The sequence below is a fragment of the Neoarius graeffei genome, chromosome 6, assembly GCF_027579695.1.
Source record: "Neoarius graeffei isolate fNeoGra1 chromosome 6, fNeoGra1.pri, whole genome shotgun sequence".
NCBI classification, from domain to species: domain Eukaryota; kingdom Metazoa; phylum Chordata; class Actinopteri; order Siluriformes; family Ariidae; genus Neoarius; species Neoarius graeffei.
Window position 1 is genome coordinate 38,960,564 of NC_083574.1, and position 24,345 is coordinate 38,984,908.

At 46.3% G+C, this 24,345-nt stretch overlaps 1 protein-coding gene across 1 annotated transcript; it reads right to left on the reverse strand.

The window, feature by feature from the left end:
• Positions 1–718: 718 nt before the first annotated feature.
• Positions 719–1,180, reverse strand: LOC132887431 (claudin-4-like). Its single transcript, XM_060922904.1, has one exon. It carries the CDS (start codon positions 1,178–1,180, stop codon positions 719–721), a length of 462 nt encoding a protein of 153 aa, XP_060778887.1.
• Between the last annotated feature and the right edge of the window lie 23,165 nt (positions 1,181–24,345).

A 24,345-nucleotide genomic window follows, 5' to 3' on the forward strand; every position in this document is an offset into this window, starting at 1 on the left:
GTCGTGATGCTATAGCTAGCAAACCCAAGCAGACGTAGTCCTCTCAATTTGATAATGTATTGCAGGAAGGTTTGTAGTAGTCACCTCAGTCCTTTTGTGTGTCAGCACCTACTTTTGCATTCAAATCACCTTGGATGATCAGAATGTCTTTCTTGCTGATCCTCTCTATGATCTGGATCTGGGTGTAGAACTATTCCACTTCTTCATCATCATGGTCTGACATGGGAATGCAGATTTGGATCACAGTGATGTTAAAGGGAGCTGCTCTCAGTCTATTGGAAATAAGTCTGCTGGATCCTGGGCAGCATTTAAGTACTGAATTCCTGATGTCCTTGTTAATGAGGAAGCCTATACTGTTGGCATGTTTGTGCCATCAGTCTGGTGTTCTTCAGTACCTTCCCAGCTGACCTCACAAAACCCAGTAATGTGCCATATGTATCTGCCCAGTTTGTGCACAAGTTCACATCTTTCCTGGTTGAGCCAACATTCTAATGTTGCACATGGTGAGCATGATGTGGTCCCTCCCACAGATTTTGTTCTGTGGAGTTCCACTAGTAACACACTTTACACCTCTGCCCTGGTGCACGATGGAAGGCACGGTCTTTGTTGACCCAGGCAAGAACCAATCCAGTATGGAGCTAGGTGACTTGCTAATCATGTACCATGTCTGAATGGGTAGTGGCTAGACCAAAAATCAGAAGGGCAGAAGCCCTGAAGCCTATGTACAGCAATGCTCCCTGCGCTGAGAGGATGGCACCATCAGGTTGTAGAAATTCTGAATGATGGGGCTGGATGTCCAGGACACCAGGATAAATGTCAGGAAGTCAGAGAAGATGAAGCAGGAGCTGGAGATGATCATGACCTTTGCCTTAGATGCCTCATTTTCAATACAGTTGATGCACTTTGCACCCATGATGGAGATCATTAAACCCAGCACACCAAGGATCATGGAGATGATGCACATAGCATGGGCCACCTGAACGTCCTGAGAAAGAGCCAGCATGGAGTCATATATCTTACACTGCATCTGTCCAGTACTCTGAACCACACAGGTCACTGAGATGCCCTCCCAGATGACTTGTGCTCCAACAAAAGCCAAGACCTTCCACATAGGCAGAGCACAGGTTACAATAGCTATGATCCAGCCTATTATACCCAGGGCAATGCCCCCAATTTCCATTCCCACTTACATGGTGAGTTGTAGGTGCTCTGGCCCTAATGATACAAAGACAGAAACATTTGAAACCAATCCAACCTTTTTGTGTGACTATATAATGTGGTGATACTGTGGGGAAAACAAGCTCCTTTTATATTCCCAAAGCAGCAGGTGAGGCAGAGGAGAAGGTTCTTCTGCAGTGACATCAGGAGGAAAACAGGAGCCTGCCAGTTTCATGTACAAAATATCACCTGTCTGCGTCTTGGAGGAAGGACAATATTGCCCAGTCAAACCAGTATGTTTGACACAGGACAAATGCTCAGCTATATGTTGAAAGGGTAAATAAAGCCATTGCTAAGTATTTTCTTGACTTGGCGATTAAAAGCCATAAATGATTTAGACAATAATTGGAAGGTAAAAAAGTGTGCTTACACAAGGTACAGCCAAATCAATCACAGGTCATGCTACAAACTAAGTTAAATAAGTAGTCTGATATGTACTGTAAGAGATCCCAGTTTGATCAAATGATCAATGGGGTAAATACAGTGCCTTGCAAGAGTATTCAGCCTACAAGTAACACTTACCTAGCCAGTATTTTTTTTAATTATTATTGTAAACCAATATACTCTTAAATTAAGTAAAGTTAAAAAACGGAGTCAAAATGTATTACTTGTCAGCAGATCTTTCAAAAAAAGACAAATTAAAAAGGAAAAAAAAGGTGCTTGCATAAATATCCAACCCCTAATTGTAGACAAATGGTAGAACCACCTTTTGTTGCAATAACAGCTTTAAGTTTCTTGAGGTAAATTCCTTTCAGATTTCCTCACTGTTTGGGAGTGTTTTCTTCCATTCTTCCTGGTAGATTACCTCCAGATTGTTCAGGTTGGTTGATATTGTTTGTTGATAGCAATATTCAAGCAGTACCACAGATCTTGACTTTGACTTGGCCACTGTAGAACATTCACTTTTTTTTAACCACTCCTATGTTGCTTTGTCTTTGTGTTTGATATAACCACATTGGCTCAAGATTAATTTGGGAAACCAGGTGCTGCAATTGCCCTACTGAAAAATGTAATTTCTAAAGGAGGTTCTTTTGTAATATCCCTCTGTATTTTGTTCCATCCATTCTACCTTCAATTTTGACAAGAAGCCCAGGTTCTGAGGATGAAAAGCATTCCCAGACCATTATGCTTCCACCACCATATTTCACTGGAGGGATGGTGTTATTTGAGGTATGGCCTACATAATGTTTGCACCATGCTTTGATACTTGTACAAAATTGTCAATCATAGTCTCATTATACAAAATAATAATAATAATAATAATAATAATAATAATAATAATAATAATAAATAAACAAAAAACAACAACAACAACAAATACCATCACTGGGTCTCTCATGCTTACACTTTCATCTGGTTCATCTTGAGTAATGCTTTCTTTCTAGCCACCCTCCCATACAGTCATTTATACAGAGCTCTTGAATTGGTTTTCTGGTATACTTTCACTCCACTCTCAGCCACTGTATTCTGTAACTCCTCAGAGTAACTGTTGGCCTTGCTGTGGTTTCTCTCACCAGTTTCTGTCTTGTTTTTGCACTCATTTTGCAGATGAGTTTTGAGAGAGGGCCTTGTCTAAGTAGTGCTTGGGTTGTATGATACAGCTTCCCCTTCCTTCCTATTGATCTAACTGGGATATCCAACCTCTTTGATATATATTTCTTCTTCTTTTGGCTGCTCCCAATTAGGGGTCGCCACAGCGGATCTTTCATCTCCATTGCTCCCTGTCTTCCGCATCCTTCTCTACCACACCTACCACTTTCATGTCCTCTCTCACCACTTCCATGTATCTTCTCTTTGTTCTTCCTTGTGTTCATTTGCCTGGCAGCTCCATCCTCAACATTCTCCTTCCCACATGCTCTGCATCTCTTCTCAGGATGTGCCCATACCATCTCAGTCTCCTCTCTCTTAGCTTAATTCCCAAGCTCTCCACATGTGCTGTCCCTCTGATGTGCTCGTTCCTTATCCTGTCCAACCTTGTCACTCCCATCGCAAACCTTAACATCCTCAACTCCGCCACCTCCAACTTTGCCTCCTGTCTCTTCGTTAAGGGTACGGTCTCCAATCCATACATCACAGCTGGTGTCACTACTGTCTTATACAGCTTACCTTTCACTTTTGCTGGGACTTTCCTATCACAAATGACTCCCGAAATCCTTCTCCAACTGCTCCACCTTGCCTGCACTCTCTTTCTCACCTCACTATCGCAGCCCCCATTTTCCTGCACAGTTGACCCCAGGTACTTGAATTCACCAACTTTCTTTACATCTACTCCTTGCATCTTCACCACACTCTCATTCCCATTCTCATTGATGCACATGTATTCTGTCTTGCTACTGCTCACCTTCATTTCTCTTCGTTCCAATGCATACCTCCATCCAGGGGCAGACTGGCAATCTGTGCGTTCTGGAAAAGTCCAGAATGGCTGTCCGGTCTACGGCCGTCGGCCCTGTTCAATAACCAAAATTTTCAGTCTATTGACTAACAACAGGTGGCGCTAAGATGATAATTTATCCATCAATCATTCCATAGACCTAAAAGCCAACAAAGAAGAGTAACGTTAGTGTCTGTCAACAGAAAGATGGCAAGCAGAAAACGTAAGGAGAAAGGTGGATGGGAAAAGTTAAAACAAAAGAAAGTGAAGTCACTTGAAGAAGATGCTTCAAAATGTAGAAAGCTCACAGAGCTTTTTGGCAGCAGTGCAACTGCAAGCAGCAGCAGTAATGTTCATGTCACGTTATCACCAAGCGAGACTGAGAACCAGGTGGACATCCAACCTGACCAACCACATGCTGATGATGATAGTCATGATGAAGGGCAGGCAGCTGAGGGAATTTCACCGGAGGAGGAGGTACCGGTAAGTGACAACGACATAAAACCATAGCATAAAACAGGTTACATAAAGGCCACTCATAGACCCCCTCATAGTAGGCCAATCTTCTATTGACTGGATTTGCGGTGTGATGATGAGAAAAATGTGGTTTATTGCTGTCAAAACAAACACGTAACTACCAAGCAAGCCAATTATAAATAGATAGGCAAGCACAAATGGCCACGATTTCATATGTTCACCTCTGCATAATTCATGCAGATTAGGCTCTTTACGTTCAAGAGAACCAAAGCTCTAGCCTATCATTAACCAAAAGTTTGAGGGGGAGAAGTGTTTTCCATTTTGGCACTATTTATCTTTGTCTTCTCTTTCGTGGTGCATGGTGGAATGTCTGTGGAATAGGCTACAAATGTTGTTTGAAGGATGATTGGTTGAATGGTATCATAACTAATCACAGCAGCATTGCATTGTGCAATTTGTTAATAGCCTAATTTTAGATCTGTTTGTCAGACTTACCTACCAAAAAATCAGCATAATATTAAAACTATAAAATGTGTCAAGCAGGCTAATTCTTACACAGAATAGACCTAAAAGGCTAAAAATGTAATTGGGATTTAGGAAAAACCTCCAAATCTGTTTTATTCTTCTTGTCTGTAGCCTAGGTATCAAATGCTATGTTTATCCAAAGTTTTGGCTGGTTTTTAAAAATAGAATTTTGAGGTATAAGTACAGGTTTAAAGGCTGTCATTCCAAATAATACTATTAAACAAATGTTAATCAAGCATATGTCAGTGCACAGTGTGAAGGGTTTTCCTAGATGCCATTACATAGTTTAGATACTGTATAATCAACAATAGCGTTAGCATCCAACTTCATCTTTTCAATTGTTTGTTTATTCAGGTTGAAGATAGTGGCAGCTCAAAAGATGACAGGGAGAGTCCAGGAAAGTGCCAGAATGAGGGATCAGTGCCCCAATATTTCAGCCGCCCCAGTTCAGACAGTTACAGCCTGGAGCAGTTTTCAGTTACCACCCCCAGCAAAAGCCCAAAAACCTGTTCGTCTGTAAATGGGTTTTGTTATGACAAAAAAAAGTTATGAAAATAGTTCATCTGTGTGGGTTTTGTTATGACAGACAATATACCACTATAGCACTTTACTATAGCACTATAGTATAGTATGTTATAGTATAGTGGGCCTATTTGGGGAGAAAGTCCAGGGCCGTTTTTTGGTCCCAGTCCATCCCTGCCTCCATCTCTCCAAGCCCAGCTCAACCTCCTTTCTACTTTCACCACAAAGCACAATATCATCTGCAAACATCAAGTTCCATGATGACTCTTGCCTCACTTCATCCATCAAGCTATCCATCACTATGGCAAACAAAAAAGGGCTCAAAGCAGATCCTTGATGGAGTCCCACCTTCACCTTGAACCATTCAGTTGTTCCAACTGCACACCTCATTGCTGTTTCACTGTTCTCATGCATGTCTTGCACCACTCTAATATACTTCTCATTCACTCCACTCTTTCTCATACAATACCATAACTCATCTCTTGGCACTCTATCATATGCCTTCTCCAGGTCTACAAACACACAATGTAGCTTTCTCTGGCATTCTCTGTACTTCTCCATTAACGTTCTTAAAGCACAAATTGCATCCAACGTGCTCTTCCTTGGCATAAACCCGTACTGCTGTTCACAGATTGCTACCTCTCTTCTCAATCTCGCCGCCAATACCCTTTCCCATAGCTTCATGGTGTGGCTCATCAATTTTATTCCTATGTAATTACTGCAGCTCTGTACATCTCCCGTATTCTTGTATATTGGGACTAGCGCACTCTTTCTCCATTCATTTGGCATTTTCTCATTCTCTAGGATCTTATTAAACAATCTCGTTAGGAACTCCACAGCCGTCTCACCCAAACATCTCTAAGCCTCAATCGGGATACCATCTGGTCCGACTGCTTTCCCAGTCTTCATTCTTTTCATGGCTGCCCTCACCTCATCCTTACTAACCAACTCTGCTTCCTGATTTGCTGTCTCCAATGAATCTAACCTTTTTTTTTCTCTTGGATTCTCCTCATTTAATAAATCCTCAAAGTACTCTTTCCACCTTCTTAATACACTCTCTTTGTTTGCCAGCACATTTCCATTTACATCTTTCAGCACTCTTACCTGCTGTACATCCCTTGCTTCCCTGTTTCTCTGCCTAGCTAGTCTGTACAGGTCTTTCTCTCCTTCTTTGGTCTCCAGTCTTTCATACAACTCCTGGTATGCATCTGCTTTTGCCTTTGCTACTGCTCTTTTTGCCTTCTGTTTCGTCTCTCTGTATAACCGCCTGCTTTCCTCGTCTCTCTGATAATCCCAATTCTTCTTTGCTAGCCTCTTCTCTTTTATAATTTCCTGCACTTCTTTGTTCCAACACAATGTCTCCTTGTCTTCCTTTCTCCTTCCCGATGACCACCCTAGCACCTTCCTTGCTGCCTCTCTTACTCCAATCTTCTGGCAGACTTCCATGACCACTCAATGCTTGTCTCATTTCTTCCCTAAACTCCTGATGTTCAACCTCTTTTAGTTTCCACCACTCAATCTTCGGCTCCACTATTTCACACTTCTTTTTCACTTTCAAGCCCATCCTGCACACGACCGCTTGATGTTGTCTAGCTGCACTCTCCCCTGCCATCACTTTACAGTCTCCAATCTCCTTCAGGTTACCCCTTCAGCAGAGTATGTAGTCCACCTGTGTAGATCTTCCTCCACTCTTAAATGTCACCCTGTGCTGCTCTTTCTTCTCGAAGTATGTATTGACTATTGCCAAATTCATCCTCATTGAAAAATCAACCACCATTTGCCCTTCCACATTTCTCTCTCTTACTGGTACACCATATCTGCCCATCACATCCTCATCTCCTGTTTCCCTCGCCAACATGTCTGTTGAAATCTGCTCCTATCAGCACGCGCTCTTCCCTCGGTATACTTTCTACCACTTCATCCATCTTTTCCCAGAAAGACTCTTTCTCTTCATTCTCACATCCAACCTGTGGGGTGTATGCACACACAACATTGATTACCACTCCTTGAATCTCCAACTTCATGCCTATCACTCTATCTGACACCATCTTCACATCAATCACACTATTGACCAACTCTCCCCTCAAAACAATAGCAACACCATTTTTCTTTCCATCGACTCCATAATAAAACAACTTGCATCCATCTCTGATGTTCTTGGCCTTTCTTCCTTTCCACCTCATCTCCTGCACACACAATGTCCAACTTCCTTCTTTCCATCATACCTGCTAATTCTCTCGCTCTGCCAGTCAATGTTCCCACATTCACTGTTCCTACCCTCAATTCTAAGCTCCTCCCCTTCCATCTTTCATGCTCTCTCCTAACACGCCTCCCCCCCTCTTTCTCCTTCTCCGTTTTGGTGCAACAGTAACACACTTTCCACTGGCACCCTGTTGACCAACAGTACCAGAGGCGGTCATTGTTAACCCGGGCCCTGACCAATCCAGTATGGTATTTCTCTTTTCATTCTGCATGTTAGATTTGGCACAGTTTTACACCGGATGCCCTTCCTGACACAACCCTCTCCAATTTATCTGGGCTTGGGACCGGCACCAAGAGTACGCTTATGCATCCCCAGTGGCTGTATTTTTATATATATATATATATATATATATATATATATATATATATATATATATATTACAGTGGCGTTTGAAAGTTTGTGAACCCTTTAGAATTTTCTATATTTCTGCATAAATATGATCTAAAACATCATCAGATTTTCACACAAGTCCTAAAAGTAGATAAAGAAAACCCAGTTCAACAAATGAGACAAAAATATTATACTTGGTCATTTATTTATTGAGGAAAATGATCCAATATTACATATCTGTGAGTGGCAAAAGTATGTGAACATTTGCTTTCAGTATCTGGTGTGACCCCCTTGTGCAGCAATAATTGCAACTAAACGTTTCTGGTAACAGTTGATCAGTCCTGCACACTGGCTTGGAGGAATTTTAGCCCATTCCTCTGTACAGAACAGCTTCAACTCTGGGATGTTGGTGGGTTTCCTCACATGAACTGCTCACTTCAGGTCCTTCCACAACATTTTGATTGGATTAAGGTCAGGACTTTGACTTGGCCATTCCAAAACATTAACTTTATCCTTCTTTAACCATTCTTTGGTAGAATGACTTGTGTGCTTAGGGTCATTGTCTTGCTGCATGACCCACCTTCTCTTGAGATTCAGTTCATGGACAGATGTCCTGGCATTTTCCTTTAGAATTCACTGGTATAATTCAGAATTAATTGTTCCATCAATGATGGTAAGCCGTCCTGGCCCAGATGCAGCAAAACGGGCCCAAACCATGATACTACCACCACCATGTTTCACAGATGGGATAAGGTTCTTATGCTGAAATGCAGTGTTTTCCTTTCTCCAAACATAACACTTCTCATTTAAACCAAAAAGTTCTATTTTGGTCTTATTCATCCACAAAACATTTTTCCAATAGCCTTCTGGCTTGTCCACATGATCTTTAGCAAACTGCAGACGAGCAGCAATGTTCTTTTTGGATAGCAGTGGCTTTCTCCTTGCAGCCCTGCCATGCACACCATTGTTGTTCAGTGTTCTCCTGATGGTGTACTCATGAACATTAACATTAGCCAATGTGAGAGAGGCCTTCAGTTTCTTAGAAGTTACCCTGGGGTCCTTTGTGACCTTGCCAACTATTACACACCTTGCTCTTGGAGTGATCTTTGTTGGTCGACCACTCCTGGGGAGGATAACAATGGTCTTGAATTTCCTCCATTTGTACACAATCTGTCTGACTGTGGACTGGTGGAGTCCAAACTCTTTAGAGATGATTTTGTAACCTTTTCCAGCCTCATGAGCATCAACAACACTTTTTCTGAGGTCCTCAGTGTGGCAGCGGGGGCGTGGCTGAGCGTCGATCTGTGAATGGAGGGCGGAACCAGGGAAGCCGAGTGGTCGTATCGCAACACCTGTTGTCAATTAACATGTTTGTGTGTCTCTTACAGTGACGGCGCCCTATAAAAGGAGAGAGAGGAGGGGAGATCGGGGCCGAGAACTTGATAATAGTCTGTGTGCATGAGTGTGTGTTTGAGTGTTTGTGCTGAAAAGTAAAAATAAAGAAAATAACTCAGAAGCAAACAACTGCCTGCCATACTTCTGTGCTCCACCCACATCCAGAAATTGTCTACAGTGGTGCCGAAACCCAGGAGTGCAGAAGGGAACAGCCCCATGGAGTCCTCGCTGTTCAAAGACCTTATCCATGCCCTCGCCACAGCACAGCAGAACCAGCATCAAGCACTGATCACCCTTCAAAAGGAGCAAGAGCAATGGTTCGAAGCCTTGGTGCTGGCCCAGCAAGAAGACCGCCAGGCATTCCGGCACCTGCTCGCGTCGGCGGGGTCCACGACCGCCACCGGAGCGGACCCTCCCCACCTCACCCTAACGAAGATGGGTCTGCACGATGATCCAGAAGCCTTCCTCGCGCTGAATGAGCAAGCAGCAGAGGCATGGGGTTGGCTGGTTGAACAGCGTGCAGCGCGCCTCCATCCCCTGCTGACTGGCGAGGCACAGCTTACTGTGCTGCAGCTCCCCGCCGACAGCCGGCTCGTGTACGTGGACCTCCGAAGAGCCATCCTCCAGCGTGTCAGCCGCTCCCCAGAGCAACAGCGGCAGCGCTTCTGCTTGCTGAGCTTGGAGGAGGTCGGCCGGCCATTCGCGTTTTGGCAACAACTCCAGGACATCTGCCGGCGGTGGCTGAGGGCAGACAACCACGATGCTGAGGGAGTTATCTACCTGGTGACACTGGAGCAATTAATCGCTCAACTTCCAGAAGGAATGGCAGAGTGGGTCCAGTGTCATCGCCTGGCGTCTCTGGATCAAGCTAATGAGCTGGCAGAGGACCACATGGCAGCAGTTCCGATGGCAGGAAGACATGTTTCCTCTTCTCTTTCCTCTCTCTCTCCCTCTGCTTTCTGTCCTTGCCCCATTCCCCCACCACGGAGGCGGGGGCTGGCTCCCCCCCAGCCAGCCTGGCACACCTGTGGTGTCCTCCTGTTTTCCCCTTCCTTGTCTGTGTCTTCTCCCCCCCAGGTGAGTGATGTCCGTAACACCGGTGCAGAGGGAGAGCCTGGGCCGGTGTGCTGGTGCTGCAGGGAGCCAGGACATCTCCAAAATCAGTGCTCTGTGATGGAGGTGGGCCCGGTGGTCTGGGTCCCTGATGCGCCAGAAACTGCCCTTGATCGGGCCAGCAACTGCCCTTGATCGGGCCAGAGTGTATCGTATACTGGTAAGTGTCCAAGGGGATACGTACCAGGCTTTGGTGGATTCTGGCTGTAACCAGACCTCAATCCACCAACGCCTGGTGCAAGGTGAGGCATTGGGGAGGGTACGACTGGTGAAGGTGTTGTGTGTGCACGGGGATGTTCACAACTACCCTTTAGTGTCCGTCTACATTCTATTTCAGGGTGAAAAGCATAGTGTAAAGGCGGCGGTTAACCCTTGTCTCACCCACTTGCTGATTTTGGGGACTGATTGGCTGGGTTTTAAGGAGTTAATCACACACATAGTGAGGAATGGGTCCTGCAGTAATCCATCTGGGGAAGACCCCGGAATAGCATTGGCAGGAGAAGCGGTCACAGAGCCATCTATGTCAGCAACGCGTCAGGGTGATGCGTGGAGTGAGGAGCACCCCATCCCTCCTCCCTCTCTTGGGGATTCTCTTGGGGATTTCCCATTACAGCAGTTGTGAGACGGGATTCTGCAGCATGCATTTGACCAGGTGAGAGTAATCAATGGTCAAATTCTCCAGCCAAATGCGGCGCCGGCCTTCCCCTACTTTTTTATTATTAAGGATAGGTTATACCGAGTCACACAGGACACTCAAACTGGCGAAAAGATAACACAGTTGTTAATCCCAAAGAGCCATCAGGAACTCATATTCCAGGTGGCTCACTTTAATCCCATGGCCGGACACTTAGGGCAGGATAAAACACTAGCCCAAATAATGGCCCGGTTATATTGGCGAGGGATTTGCGGAGATGTCCGTCGGTGGTGTGCGGCGTGCCGCGAATGCCAATTAGTAGAACCCGTGGCCACTCCAAAAGCGCCTTTGCGCCCTCTCCCGTTAATCGAGACCCCTTTTGAAAGAATTGGGATGGATCTCGTCGGGCCATTAGATTGGTCAGCACGGGGATATTGCTTTATTTTAGTTCTGGTGGACTATGCAACGTGATATCCGGAAGCAGTGCCTCTCCGTAATATCTCAGCACCGCAGTATTGTGGAAGTGACCAAGGCCAAGGCACTACATTTATGTCACGCACACTGCGCGAACTGTATGGGTTACTGGGGATTAAGCCTATCCGCACCAGCGTCTATCACCCACAAACTGATGGCTTAGTGGAATGTTTTAATCGAACTCTCAAAAACATAATTCAGAAGTTCGTAAGCAAAGATGCACGTAATTGGGATAAGTGGCTCAAGCCTCTGTTATTTGCAGTACGAGAGGTCCCGCAAGCCTCCACAGGTTTTTCACCATTTGAATTATTATATGGGTGTAAGCCGCGTGGCATTTTGGACGTGCTACGTGAAAATTGGGAGGAGGGACCTTCATCTAGTAAGAATGAAATTCAATATGTTCTTGACCTGCGCGCCAAACTCCAAACACTCACGCACTTAACTCAGGAGAATTTCCGGCAGGCGCAAGAACGTCAAATCCGATTGTACGACGGGGCACATGCCTTAGAGTTCACACCGGAAGACAAAGTACTTGTATTATTGCCCACATCGAGCTCCAAATTGATCGCCAAGTAGCAAGGGCCCTTTGAGGTCACACGGCGAGTTGGGGACGTTGACTATGAGGTGAGGCGAACGGACAGGGGTGGGGCATTGCAAGTTTACCACCTCAATCTATTAAAACATTGGAATGAGGAGGTCCCCATGGCATTGGTGTCAGTAATCCCAGAGAAGGCGGAGTTGGGGCTGGAGGTTCAAAAAAGAAAATTGACATCACCAACCATTCCAGTCCCTTGTGGAGACCACCTCTCCCTGGCCCAACTCATGGAGGTAGCCCAGTTGCAGAAAGAATTTTCCGATGTGTTTTCACCCCTGTCCGACCACACCCACCTCATAGAATACCACATTGAGACGCCCCCGGGGGTGGTAGTGCACAGCCGCCCTTACCGCCTGCCTGAACCCAAAAAAAAGGTGGTCTGGGATGAACTCGAGGCCATGCTCAAAATGGGCACAATCGAGGAGTCCCACAGTGACTGGAGCAGCCTAGTGGATCTGGTCCCCAAGACCGATGGGTCGGTCCAATTCTGTGTGTACTATAGAAAAGTCAACACGGTGTCTAAATTTGACACGTATCCAATGCCTTGCATTGACAAGCTGCTCGATCAATTAGGCACTGCTCATTTTTATTCAACACTGGATTTAACAAAGGGATATTGGCAGATCCCTTTGACTCTTCTGTTCCGAGAGAAAACGGCCTTTTCCACACCATTTGGCTTACACCAATTCGTTACACTTCCTTTTGGGTTATTTGGGGCTCCCGTGATATTCCAGCAGCTCATGGACAGGGTTCTCCGCCCCCACACTACCTACGCAGCTGCGTATCTCGATGATATTATCATCTCTAGCAATGACTGGCCGCGGCACCTCGAACACCTTAGGGCCATCCTAAAGTCGCTAAGGCGTGCAGGTCTCACAGCTAACCCAAAGAAGTGTGCAATTGGGCAGGTGGAAGTATGGTATCTGGAGTTCCAATTAGGCCATGGGCAGGTGCGTTCCTAAATTAATAAGATGGCAGCGATTGCAGCCTGCCCAAGACCAAAAAGGGGGTGAGACAGTTCCTGGGGCTGGCTGGCTACTATCGTAGGTTCATACCTAATTATTCAGACATCACCAGCCCTCTGACTGATCTCACTAAAAAGGGAGCACCAGATCAGGTCCAGTGGACAGAGCAATGCCGACAGGCTTTCTCTAGGGTAAAGGCTGCACTGTGTGGGGGGCCACTGTTACACTCCCCTGACTTTTCTTTTCCCCTTTATTTTACAGACAGATGCATCAGACAGAGGGCTGGGGGCCATTCTGTCCCAGAAGGTGGAGGGGGAGGAGCATCCTGTGCTGTACATTAGCTGGAAGCTGTCAATGTGGGAAGGCAGGTACAGCACGATAGAGAAAGAGTGCCTAGCCATCAAGTGGGTGGTCCTCGCCCTCTGGTACTACCTACTGGGATGCCCTTTCACCCTCTGTTCGGACCATGCGCCCCTCCAGTGGCTCCACCGCATGAAGGATGCCAACACGCGGATCACCCATTGGTATCTTGCCCTCCAGCCATTCAGATTTGAGGTGGTCCACAGGCCGGGGGTGCAGATGGTCATGGCGGACTTCCTGTCCCGTTGGGGTGGGGGGGGAGTTCCTCTGCAGGCCAGTATGTGGGTATGTGGCAGCGGGGGCGTGGCTGAGTGTCGATCTGTGAATGGAGGGTGGAGTCAGGGAAAGTGAGTGTTTGTATCGCTACACCTGTTGTCAATTAACGTGTTTGTGTCTCTTACAGTGACAGTGCCCTATAAAAGGAGAGAGAGGAGGGGAGATTAGGGCTGAGAACTTGATAATAGTCTGTGTGTTTGAGTGTTTGTGCTGAAAAGCAAAAATAAAGAAAATAACTCGGAAGCAAACAACCGCCTGCCATACTTCTGTGCTCCACCCACATCCGGAAATTGTCTACACTCAGAAATTTCCTTTTTTATGCCATGATACACTTCCACAAACACATGTTGTGAAGATCAGACTTTGATAGATCCCTTTTCTTTAAATAAAACAGGGTGCGCACTTACACCTGATTGTCATCCCACTGACTGAAAACACCTGACTCTAATTTCACCTTCAAATTAACTTCTAATCCTAGAGGTTCACATACTTTTGCCACTCACAGATATGTAATATTGGATCATTTTCCTCAGTAAATAAATTACCAAGTATAATATTTTTGTCTCACTTGTTTAACTGGGTTCTCTTTATCTACTTTTAGGACTTGTGTGAAAATCCGATGATGCTTTAAGTCATATTTATGCAGAAATCTAGAAAATTCTAAAGGGTTCACAAACTTTCAAGCACCTGTGTGTGTGTGTATGTGTATATATATATATATATATATATATATGTAAGGCGTGTAAAAGGCTTAGCTGAAAAGCTGAAAATAGAATTTTGAGAACTCAGTTCTGGCCTGCCGTGCTTCTGTGCTCCACCCACCTGATCAGATACAACAGTGGTACCGAAACCCAGGACGGAGTGCAGAAAGGAACAGCCACATGGAGTCCTCCCCCTTCAAGGACCTGGTCCATGCCCTCGCCATGACCCAACAGAGCCAGCACCAGGCGCTGATTGCCCTCCGGAAGGAGCAGGAACAATGGTTCGAAGCCCTGGTGCTGGTGCAACAAGAAGATCGCCAGGCATTCCGGCACCTGCTCGCGTCGGCGGGGTCCACAATCACCACCACTGTGAACCCTCCCCACCTCATCCTAACAAAGATGGGTCTGCATGACAACCCCAAAGACTTCCTCGCTCTTTTTGAGCAGGCAGCAGAGGCGTGGGGTTGGCCGGTGGAACAGCGTGCGGCGCTCCTCCTCCCCCTGCTAACGGGTGAGGCGCAGCTGGCCGCGCTACAGCTCCCCACCGACAGCCAGCTGGTCTATGCGGACCTCCACAGGGTCATCCTCCAACACGTGGGTCGCACCCCGGAACAGCAACGGTAGCACTTCTGCGTGCTGCGCTTCTGCGCGCTGCACCTGGAGGAGGTCGGCCGGCCGTTCACGTTTGGCCAGCAACTCCGGGATGCCTGCCGGCAGTGGCTGAGGGCTGACAACCGCGACGCCGAGGGAATCATCGATCTCGTGGCGCTGGAACAATTCATCGCCCGACTTCTGGAAGGAACAGCAGAGTGGGTCCAATGCCATTGCCTGGTGTCGCTGGATCAGGCCATCGAGCTGGTGGAGGACCATATGGCGGCTGTCCCGATGGCAGGACAGCGGACGACCTCTTCTCTTCTCCCCTCTCTTCTCTCTCTCCCTCTTCCTCTGTTCCTTGTCCTCGCCCCATTCCCCCACCGCGGAGGCAGGGGCCGGCTCCACCCCAGCTGGCCCGCCGCAACTGCGGTACCCTACCTTTTCCTACTTCCTTGTCTGTGTCTTCCCCCCCCTCAGGTGAGTGATCTCCGGAACACCGGTGCAGGGAGAGAGCCTGGGCTGGTATGCTGGCACTGCAGGGAACCGGGGCACCTCCAGCATCAGTGCTCAGCGATGGAGGTGGGCGCGGTGGTCCGGATCCCCGACACGCCAGGGACCGCCCTCGATCGGGCCGGAGCGTATCACATACCGGTGAGTATCCAAGGGGATACGTATCAGGTTTTGGTGGACTCCGGCTGTAATCAGACCTCAATCCACCAAAACCTGGTGCAAGACGAGGCATTGGGAAGAGCACAATTGGTGAAGGTGTTGTGTGTGCACGGGGATGTTCACAACTACCCCTTAGTGTCGGTCCACATTCTATTTCAAGGGGAAAAATTTAGAGTAAAGGCGGCGGTTAATCCTCGCCTTACCCACTCGATAATTCTGGGGACTGATTGGCCAGGATTTCGGGAATTAATGATGCATTTAGTAAAGAGTGGGGCCTGCCATAGTTCAGCAGGGGGAGGTCCAGGAGTGGCATTGGTGGGAGCAGCTGTCACAGAGCCGTCTACGTCATCACTGCGTCAGAGTGAGGAGTAGCATGCTCCTCCTCCCTCTCTCAGGGAATCCCTCGTGGATTTCCCGTTAGAGCAGTCGCGAGACGAGACTCTGCGGCATGCGTTTGACCAAGTGAGAGTAATCAATGGTCAAACTCTCCAGCCAAACACCACCCCGTCCTTCCCCTATTTTTCCATTATTAAGGATAGGTTATACTGAGTGACACAGGACACTCAGACTAAGGAACAAATAACACAACTTTTAATCCCAAAGAGCCGCCGTGAATTTATATTCCAGGTGGCTCACTTTAATCCCATGGCCAGACACTTGGGGTAGGATAAGACACTAGCCCGAATAATGGCCCGGTTCTATTGGCCAGGGATTCATGGCAATGTCTGCAGGTGGTGTACGGCGTGCCGCAAATACTAGTTAGTAAATCCCATGGCCATTCCAAAAGCGCCTTTGCACCGTCTTCCATTAATCGAGTCCCCGTTCGAAAGAATTGGGATGGATCTCGTCAGGCCATTAGATTAGTCAACACGAGGATATCACTTTATTTTAGTTCTGGTGGACTATGTAACGCAATATACGGAAGCAGTGCCTCTTCGCAATATCTCAGCATGTAGTATTGCAGAAGCACTCTTCCGCGTCATCTCCCGAGTTGGAATCCCCAAAGAGATTCTGACTGATCAAGGCACTACGTTTGTCATGCACACTGCGCGAACTGTATGGGTTACTGGGAATTAAGCCTGTCCGCACCAGCGTTTATCACCCACAAACGGATGGCTTAGTCGAACGGTTTAATCGCACCCTCAAAAACATAATTAGAAAATTTGTAAGCGAAGAAGCACGCAACTGGGATAAATGGCTTGAGCCCCTGGTATTCGCAGTGCGAGAGGTCCCGCAAGCCTCCACGGGGTTCTCCCCATTCGAATTATTATACCGGCGTAAGCCGCGTGGCATTCTGGATATGCTACGGGAAAATTGGGAGGAGGGACCTTCAACCAGTAAAAATGAAATTCAATACATTATCGACCTGCGCACCAAACTCCACACACTCATGCACCTAACCCAGGAGAATTTGCGGCAGGCCCAAGAACGTCAAGTCCGCCTGTACGACAGGGACACATGCCTTAGGGAATTCACACCGGGAGTTAAAGTACTCATGTTGTTGCCCACGTCGAGCTCCAAATTGACCACCAGGTGGCAAGGACCCTTTGAGGTCACACAGTGAGTCGTGGACATTGACTATGAGGTGAGGTGAATGGACAGGGGTGGGGCATTACCGATTTACCACCTCAATCTACTAAAACTTTGGAACAAGGAGGTCCCCGTGGCATTGGTGTCAGTGGTTCCAGAGAAGGCGGAGCTGGGGCCGGAGGTTCAAAAAAGAAAATTGACATCGCCCACCGCTCCGGTCCCCTGTGGAGACCACCTCTCCCTGACCCAGCTCATGCAGGTCGCCCAGTTGCAAACAGAATTTTCTGACGTGTTCTTGCCCCTGCCCGGCCGCATCCACCTCAAAGAACACTACTTTGAGACGCTCCCGGGGGTAGTAGTGCGCAGCCACCCTTACAGACTGCCCGAACACAAAAAAAGGTGGTTCGGGAAGAACTCGAGGCCATGCTCAAAATGGGCATCGTCGAGGAGTCCCACAGTGACTGGAGCAGCCCGGTGGTCTTGGTTCCCAAGGCCGATGGGTCGGTCTGGTTCTGTGTGGACTATAGAAAAGTCAACGTGGTGTCTAAATTTGACGCATACCCAATGCCTTGTATTGATGAGTTGCTCAATCGACTAGGCATGGCTTGTTTTTATTTGACACTGGATTTGACAAAGGGATATTGACAGATCCCCTTGACTCTGCTATCCTGAGAGAAAACGCCCTTTTCCACACCATTTGGCTTACACCAGTTCATCACAATTCCTTTTGGGCTGTTTGGGGCGCCCGCTATGTTCCAGCGGCTTATGGATAGGGTCCTCTGCCCCCACGCCACCTACGCGGCCGCCTACTTGGATGATATTATATACAGTAATGACTGGCTGCGGCACCTAGAACACCTAAGGGCCGTCCTTAGGTTGCTGAGGCGAACGGGTCTCACAGCCAACCCAAAGAAGTGTGCAATTGGGCGGGTGGAAGTACGGTATCTGGGTTTCCACTTGGGCAATGGGCAGGTGCATCCCCAGATTAATAAGACAGCAGCGATTGCGGCCTGCCTGAGGCCCAAGACCAAAAAGGGGGTGAGACAATTCCCGGGGCTTGCTGGCTACTATCGTAGGTTTTACCTAATTATTCGGATGTCACCAGCCTGCTGACTGATCTCACTAAAAAGGGAGCACCATATCCGGTTCAGTGGACGGAGCAAAGCCAGCAGACTTTCTCGGAGGTAAAGGCTGCACTGTGTGGGGGGGTCACTGTTACACTCCTCTGACTTTTCTCTCCCCTTTATTTTGCAGATGGACGCATCAGACAGAGGGCTGGGGGCTGTTCTGTCCCAGGAGGTGAAGGGGGAGGACCATCCAGTGCTGTACATCAGCTGGAAACAGTCGATGCATGAGGGCAGGTACAGCACAATTGAAAAGGAATGCCTCGCCTTCAAGTGGGCGGTCCTTGTCCTCCACTACTACCTGCTGGGGCACCCTTTCACCCTCTGTTTGGACCATGCACCCCTGCAGTGGCTCCACCGCATGAAGGATGCCAATGCATGGATCACCCATTGGTATCTGGCACTCCAGCCGTTTAAGTTCGAGGTGGTCCACAGGCCGGGGGCGCAGATGGTCGTAGTAAATTTCCTCTCCCATCGGGGGGGGGGGGAGTCGGCTGCAGGCCGGATGGCTCCCTGGCCTGAGTCGGGCAGTGGGAGTATGTGGCAGCGGGGGCGTGGCCAAGCGCCGGTCTGTGAATGGAGGGCGGAGTCAGGGAAGGTAAGTGGCGGAATCACTGCACCTGATGGGAATTAATCTGTTTGTGTGTCTTCCCCAGTGACCACACCCTTTCAAAGGAGAGAGAGAGCAGAGAAAGGGAGCTCTCTCCCCAACCAGAAGACTTGTGTGTGGGAGCGTGTGTGGCTGGGAGAATGTGAAAGGCTTAGCTGAAAAGCTGAAAATAAAGAGTTTTGAGAACTCAGTTCGGGCAGCACTGTGGTGTCATGGTTAGCACTATCACCTCACAGCAAGAAGGTCTGGGTTCGAGCCCCATGGCCAACAAGGGCCTTCCTGTGCGGAGTTTGCATGTTCTCCCCATGTCCGCCTGGGTTTCCTCTGGGTGCTCCGGTTTCCCCCACAGTCCAAAGACATGCAGGTTAGGTTAACTGGTGACTCTAAATTGACCGTGAGTGTGAATGGTTGTCTGTGTCAGCCCTGTGATGACCTGGCGACTTGTCCAGGGTGTACCCTGCCTTTCGCCTGTAGTCAGCTGGGATAGGCTCCAGCTTGCCTGTGAGCCTGTAGAACAGGTTAAAGCCGCTAGAGATAATGAGATGAGATGAGAACTCAGTTCTGGCCTGCCGTGCTTCTGTGCTCCACCCACCTGGTCAGATACAACACAGTTTTAAAGAATTTTAATGACTTTAAACATGAGCTAATTTTATCCCTAATCTATCCCCAGTGAGCAACATGTGGTGATGGTGGCAAGGAAAAGCTCCCTCAGATGACATGAGGAAGAAACCTTGAGAGGAACCAGACTCAACCCATCCTCATTTGGGTGATAACAGATAGCATGATTATAACATTTTTAACAGTTTTAACATGAAGTCTGTTTTGCTGACATTATAAACTGTTCATTGATGGAAACTTGAGTGCAAAACTGTTCATGACAACTGCAGTCCTAAAGTTAGCAAGTCAACTGTAGTCCTCAGCCATAAAAGCATTACAATAAGTGTCCAGAATGTTTTCCAAGTGTGACTTTCAACTGTCCATATGGGGCCGTCCTCCACAGGAGCGATCTGATGAGACTCCAGTCAGACGTAGGGCATCAGGATGGATCAGGCAGGTCCGAGGAGCAGAAGAGGTCAGTGTCTCGATCTCAGGATTGATATGTAACTCAGAGGGACAGAGAGAGTGGGGGTGTGTGGGGGAGAGAGAGAGAGAAAACACAGGTTGTTAAGACCTCTGCATGCTCTTGCGACAAGGCTTTCGCAGATAGCTTTTCGCAGACAGTTGTAATTTATCGTTGAGCGGGGAGTAATGGGCGTGCGCGATGTTATTCACCGGCACAACGCAAGGGGGCGCGAAGTCGCTAGGAGTAGTTGGTGGGTGTGGTTAGTGGAGTGTTTATCCTCCGGTTACTTATAATGACTAGAACTTTTTTTTTTTTATAATGACTAGAACTGGAGTCGTATAGATGTACGTACTTCCTCAATCAACCGCTCTTCATGCTGCTCCATCTTCGCTCGTGTTTTTAAAAATGCCGGTCGTGAAAACAAAACAAACCGGGAAAGTAGGGAAGCGGAAGTGCGTGTACAGCGGATGCAGAGTGGACCAATCAGAGCCCTCTTGTCTGCTGCGCTGTCTGTGAGGCTTCTGCGGTGGTCACAATTTTTGGGAGGTGCGCGCAGAGCGTCTGCGAAGGTGGGGGGGCTATGCAGACACTGTCTGCGACGCTATCTGCGAGGACTGGGTTGTCAGCATAAATTGGCCTGGCATTGCCCAATGTCCCTTGATGAGTAAGAACAGTATACATTTTGCGCTGAGTGCAAGCAGGGACTCTGGGAAAACTAAAAGGGGAAAGCCAGAAGGTAACACAGTCATGAGGGCACCCTGGGACATAAAGCAGCCAGCCACTACACCGTCAACAAACTCAAGTGAGCAAATGAGTGGGGGGCTGACAGCATCCATACATCCCAGTTTACCAAAACACTCCATGCCTCAGGATCCTCCAGATCTACACCTCTACCTAATAAAATTAACAAAAGGCTTGACTAAATAGATATGTTTTCAGCCAAGACTTACCGGTAAACACTGAGACTGTGTCTGAGTCCCGAACACTACTTAGAAGGCTGTTCCATAACATTTTTAAAGAAGTGCCAAAGAGAGAACTAAACTGCAAAACTGCTGTTTGCTTTGCAAACTGCACCGATTCAATCATACGATGAGGCAAAATGAACAGTGCCAAAGAGTGACCAAAAAATAATAATCGAAACAACATTTCATTTATAAACCCAACAACTTCAGTCAGACATCTGTGTGTAGATGGGTGTTCATGCATAAATGGTAACGTATAACCACAATGGCTTGTAAGTGCCTTGCAAATATATATGCTGCATTTCTTGCACATGTAGCTGGTTTGTACATGGCTTGTGGTACAGAGCTGGGCTCTAAAATTATAATCGGGGTTGCCAGGTAAGCTATATTTCCAGTCCAATTTCCTTACCTGAAAAATTGCACATAAAGACCCCAAAACTAGCTTTATATATTGGCATTGGAAAAGAGAGATGATTTTTTACTCATTTGCTCAGTCCTTGCATGGGAAGCAGGTTCACTGTGGTCCACATACAATTTTGATTGTTTTTTTTCTTTTTTTCAGTATGTCTTTTTTTTGTCATCACCTTGTACAGACATTATCCACTCCATAATTCCCCCTTTCCAACTTCTAATCTTTACAGTATATCTTCCAAGTGAATTAAATCGGCACTTATATTTTCCCTTTATTTGCGTAAATTTATTAAAATTAAAGGTCCACTTGCACAAACATTTCCACATTATGGTTTCAGCATTTCCAGTTCATTCAATACATTCGCAATTGCAGTATTTTTTCCAATTGGTCTCAGCAAGAGCTCCTGAAGATAAATGTCATTGTCATGCACTGGGTATGTAAGAATACTGGCAAAGGCTCTTCTGTCAAGCTGGAAAAAGGCTGTATGCTTTCTCATAAGTACACAGCCATAAGGGTAAGAAAAAACCTATTAATAGAAATGTACATACAAGCAAATGTTACTCCACACAGTCCACTGCAAAGTAGCTAGTGCTGTTGCTAATGGGGTGCCTTCAGTTGAAACTGGATACAACCTATAATATTATTTTGTACTCACATACTGTATATTAAATTGTTACGTGTGATTTTCTTTGACAATTTATCACATCAGTTTGTCTAATTTAACACAATAACTCATACGCTGTAAAGGTAAATATTGTTCACGTGTGTCAGCCATGTTATCAGCATGGGGAAAAAAACAATAATTTGGGGTCAGCACAGTGGTGTAGTGATTAGCACTGTCACCTTACAGCAAGAACATTCTGGGTTTGAGCCCCGTGGCCGGCGAGGGCCTTTCTTTGTGGAGTTTGCATGTTCTCCCCGTGTCTGCATGGGTTTTCTCCAGGGGCTCCGGTTTCCCCCAAAGTCCAAAGACATGCAGGTCAGGTTAATTGGTGGCTCTAAATTGACTGTAGGTGTGAATGTGAGTGTGAATGGTTGTTTGTCTCTGTGTCAGCCCTGCGATGATCTGGCAACTTGTCCAGGGTGTACCCTGCCTCTCACCCATAGTCAGCTGGGATAGGCTCCAGCTTGCCCGTGACCCTGCACAGGATAAGCAGTTATCAATAATGGCTGGATGGACGGGTAATAATTTGGTACCATATTTCTTGTTGATTTGTGGTGCTTGAACACTGTCGGCAGTGCACATTTTGCTGACCTACGAACTTGTGGTTTTGGTTCAACTCATTGAACTGGTGTAAAATTATGACTTCATGACCTTTATATTGGGTGAAATGGTCATATTGCCAGTTTGTGAACCATTTCCTGAGACGACTTAAAGCATATTGACTGTGCTATGAAGAACAAACAGTTCTGATGAACATACACTCTTCGAAAAGAAAGTACATTATTGTACCTTTAGGGGTACAACAGCTTGTCACTGGGGCAGTACCCTCTAAGATATTTATTTGTAGCCTTTATATACCACTTAAGAACATATATGTACTTTTTTGGCCCTAAAAAGGTACACATAGTTACCTTGAGGTCCAATAATGAGCCCTGAGTGATACATTAGTGTAGATTGTAGCATGGGGTACAGCAATGGACTCCTACTGTAGCCCTGTTTCTTACAGTGTACTGTGTGAATGATAACTCAAGAACCACACAATTTCAAAACTGAAACTACATGCAGGAAAACCTTGAGTACAATTTGCCTGATATGATCGTTTGCAGACTATTTTTAGTCCTCCCATGAACTTGCTTTTTCCACCTGCAACCCAGATTATAACTGTGTGTGTGTGTGTGTGTGTGAGAGAGAGAGAGAGAGAGAGAGAGAGGGTTTTATTCTTCTTATAGTCTGGCTCATTTATTTTCTATGGCCAGTCAGATTTGATAGGAACATCATGGATGTAGAAAATTTTAAGAAACTACCAACATCAGTGAAACCAGTTCTCATTAATTTTATGTGTTCAGAGACATAACCTGCAAGAAGTGATTAAGCTTCATGCCAATCAGATGAGAACAAAATGAATGTTTTTACTGGAACACAACAGGAGACACCTGAAAACAGTGAGTTTAGGCAGACAATTCAATTCAAATAAATGTTTATGTTCACAAACTCTATCTATCTATCTATCTATCTATCTATCTATCTATCTATCTATCTATCTATCTAAGAGAGAGAGAGAGAGAGAGACATGAGTGTTTTACTGGGAAATGCACCACTTGTATTTTTCATATGAACTGCATCTGGAACATGGAGAACCAAAACTGTCACATAAATCTCTATATGTCACTCGTGAGGAAATCAGTGAATTGTTTTGATAAATTTGGGTACTTTTAGTTTGTACATGTGTCTATATAATAAAAAGATAATCATATGGCTTGAAGATCTGAAGTTTATCTTCTCCTGTTGAAAAACTCATATTTTTCATACGAAATACATCATGGATCTGAGTGACATATTTCCTGATATTTCACTCCAATGATGTCACTCCCAGTGTTTTCCCACTGACTGGATGTGCATTGTTAAAATGTTGAACCGGTTCAACATTAAAATTATTTTGATTAACTTGTGTATTTTCTATGGATGAGTCTATATAATATAAAGAACATTACATGGTGGTGCAAAGATATGATGTTTATCTTCTCATGTTGAAAATATTTTCACTTTTTTGCTTTGCTCACATATATTCACACAAATGTAGGGCACCCTTCAATCCGAGACAAGTGGCACACACACGTTCTCAGTAAGTCTAACCACAGGTAAGGTTGTTGACACTTAAAACAGCTTACACACAGTTTTTTGCAGACTGGTTTTCTGCAGACTGGTTCTGGTGCAAACATTTAGCACTTAACAGAATCTGTTTGTGTTAACTTTAAGCATCATGTGATATCAACATGAATACACCTTTACTTGCAAGACTCAAGTGATTTGTTAAAGGAAAAAACAAACAAACAAACAATATAATAGGTTATTCTGGAAAGATCCATGACATGGAGTCCAGATGAAGTCAATCTGAGTTCCAGGTTGTAAAACTTGGGGGGGGCAACACAATTTTTTACATGAATAGTGTAAATAGCCCAACCCACAACTACTTTTTTTTCCACAATTAACTCATTCTA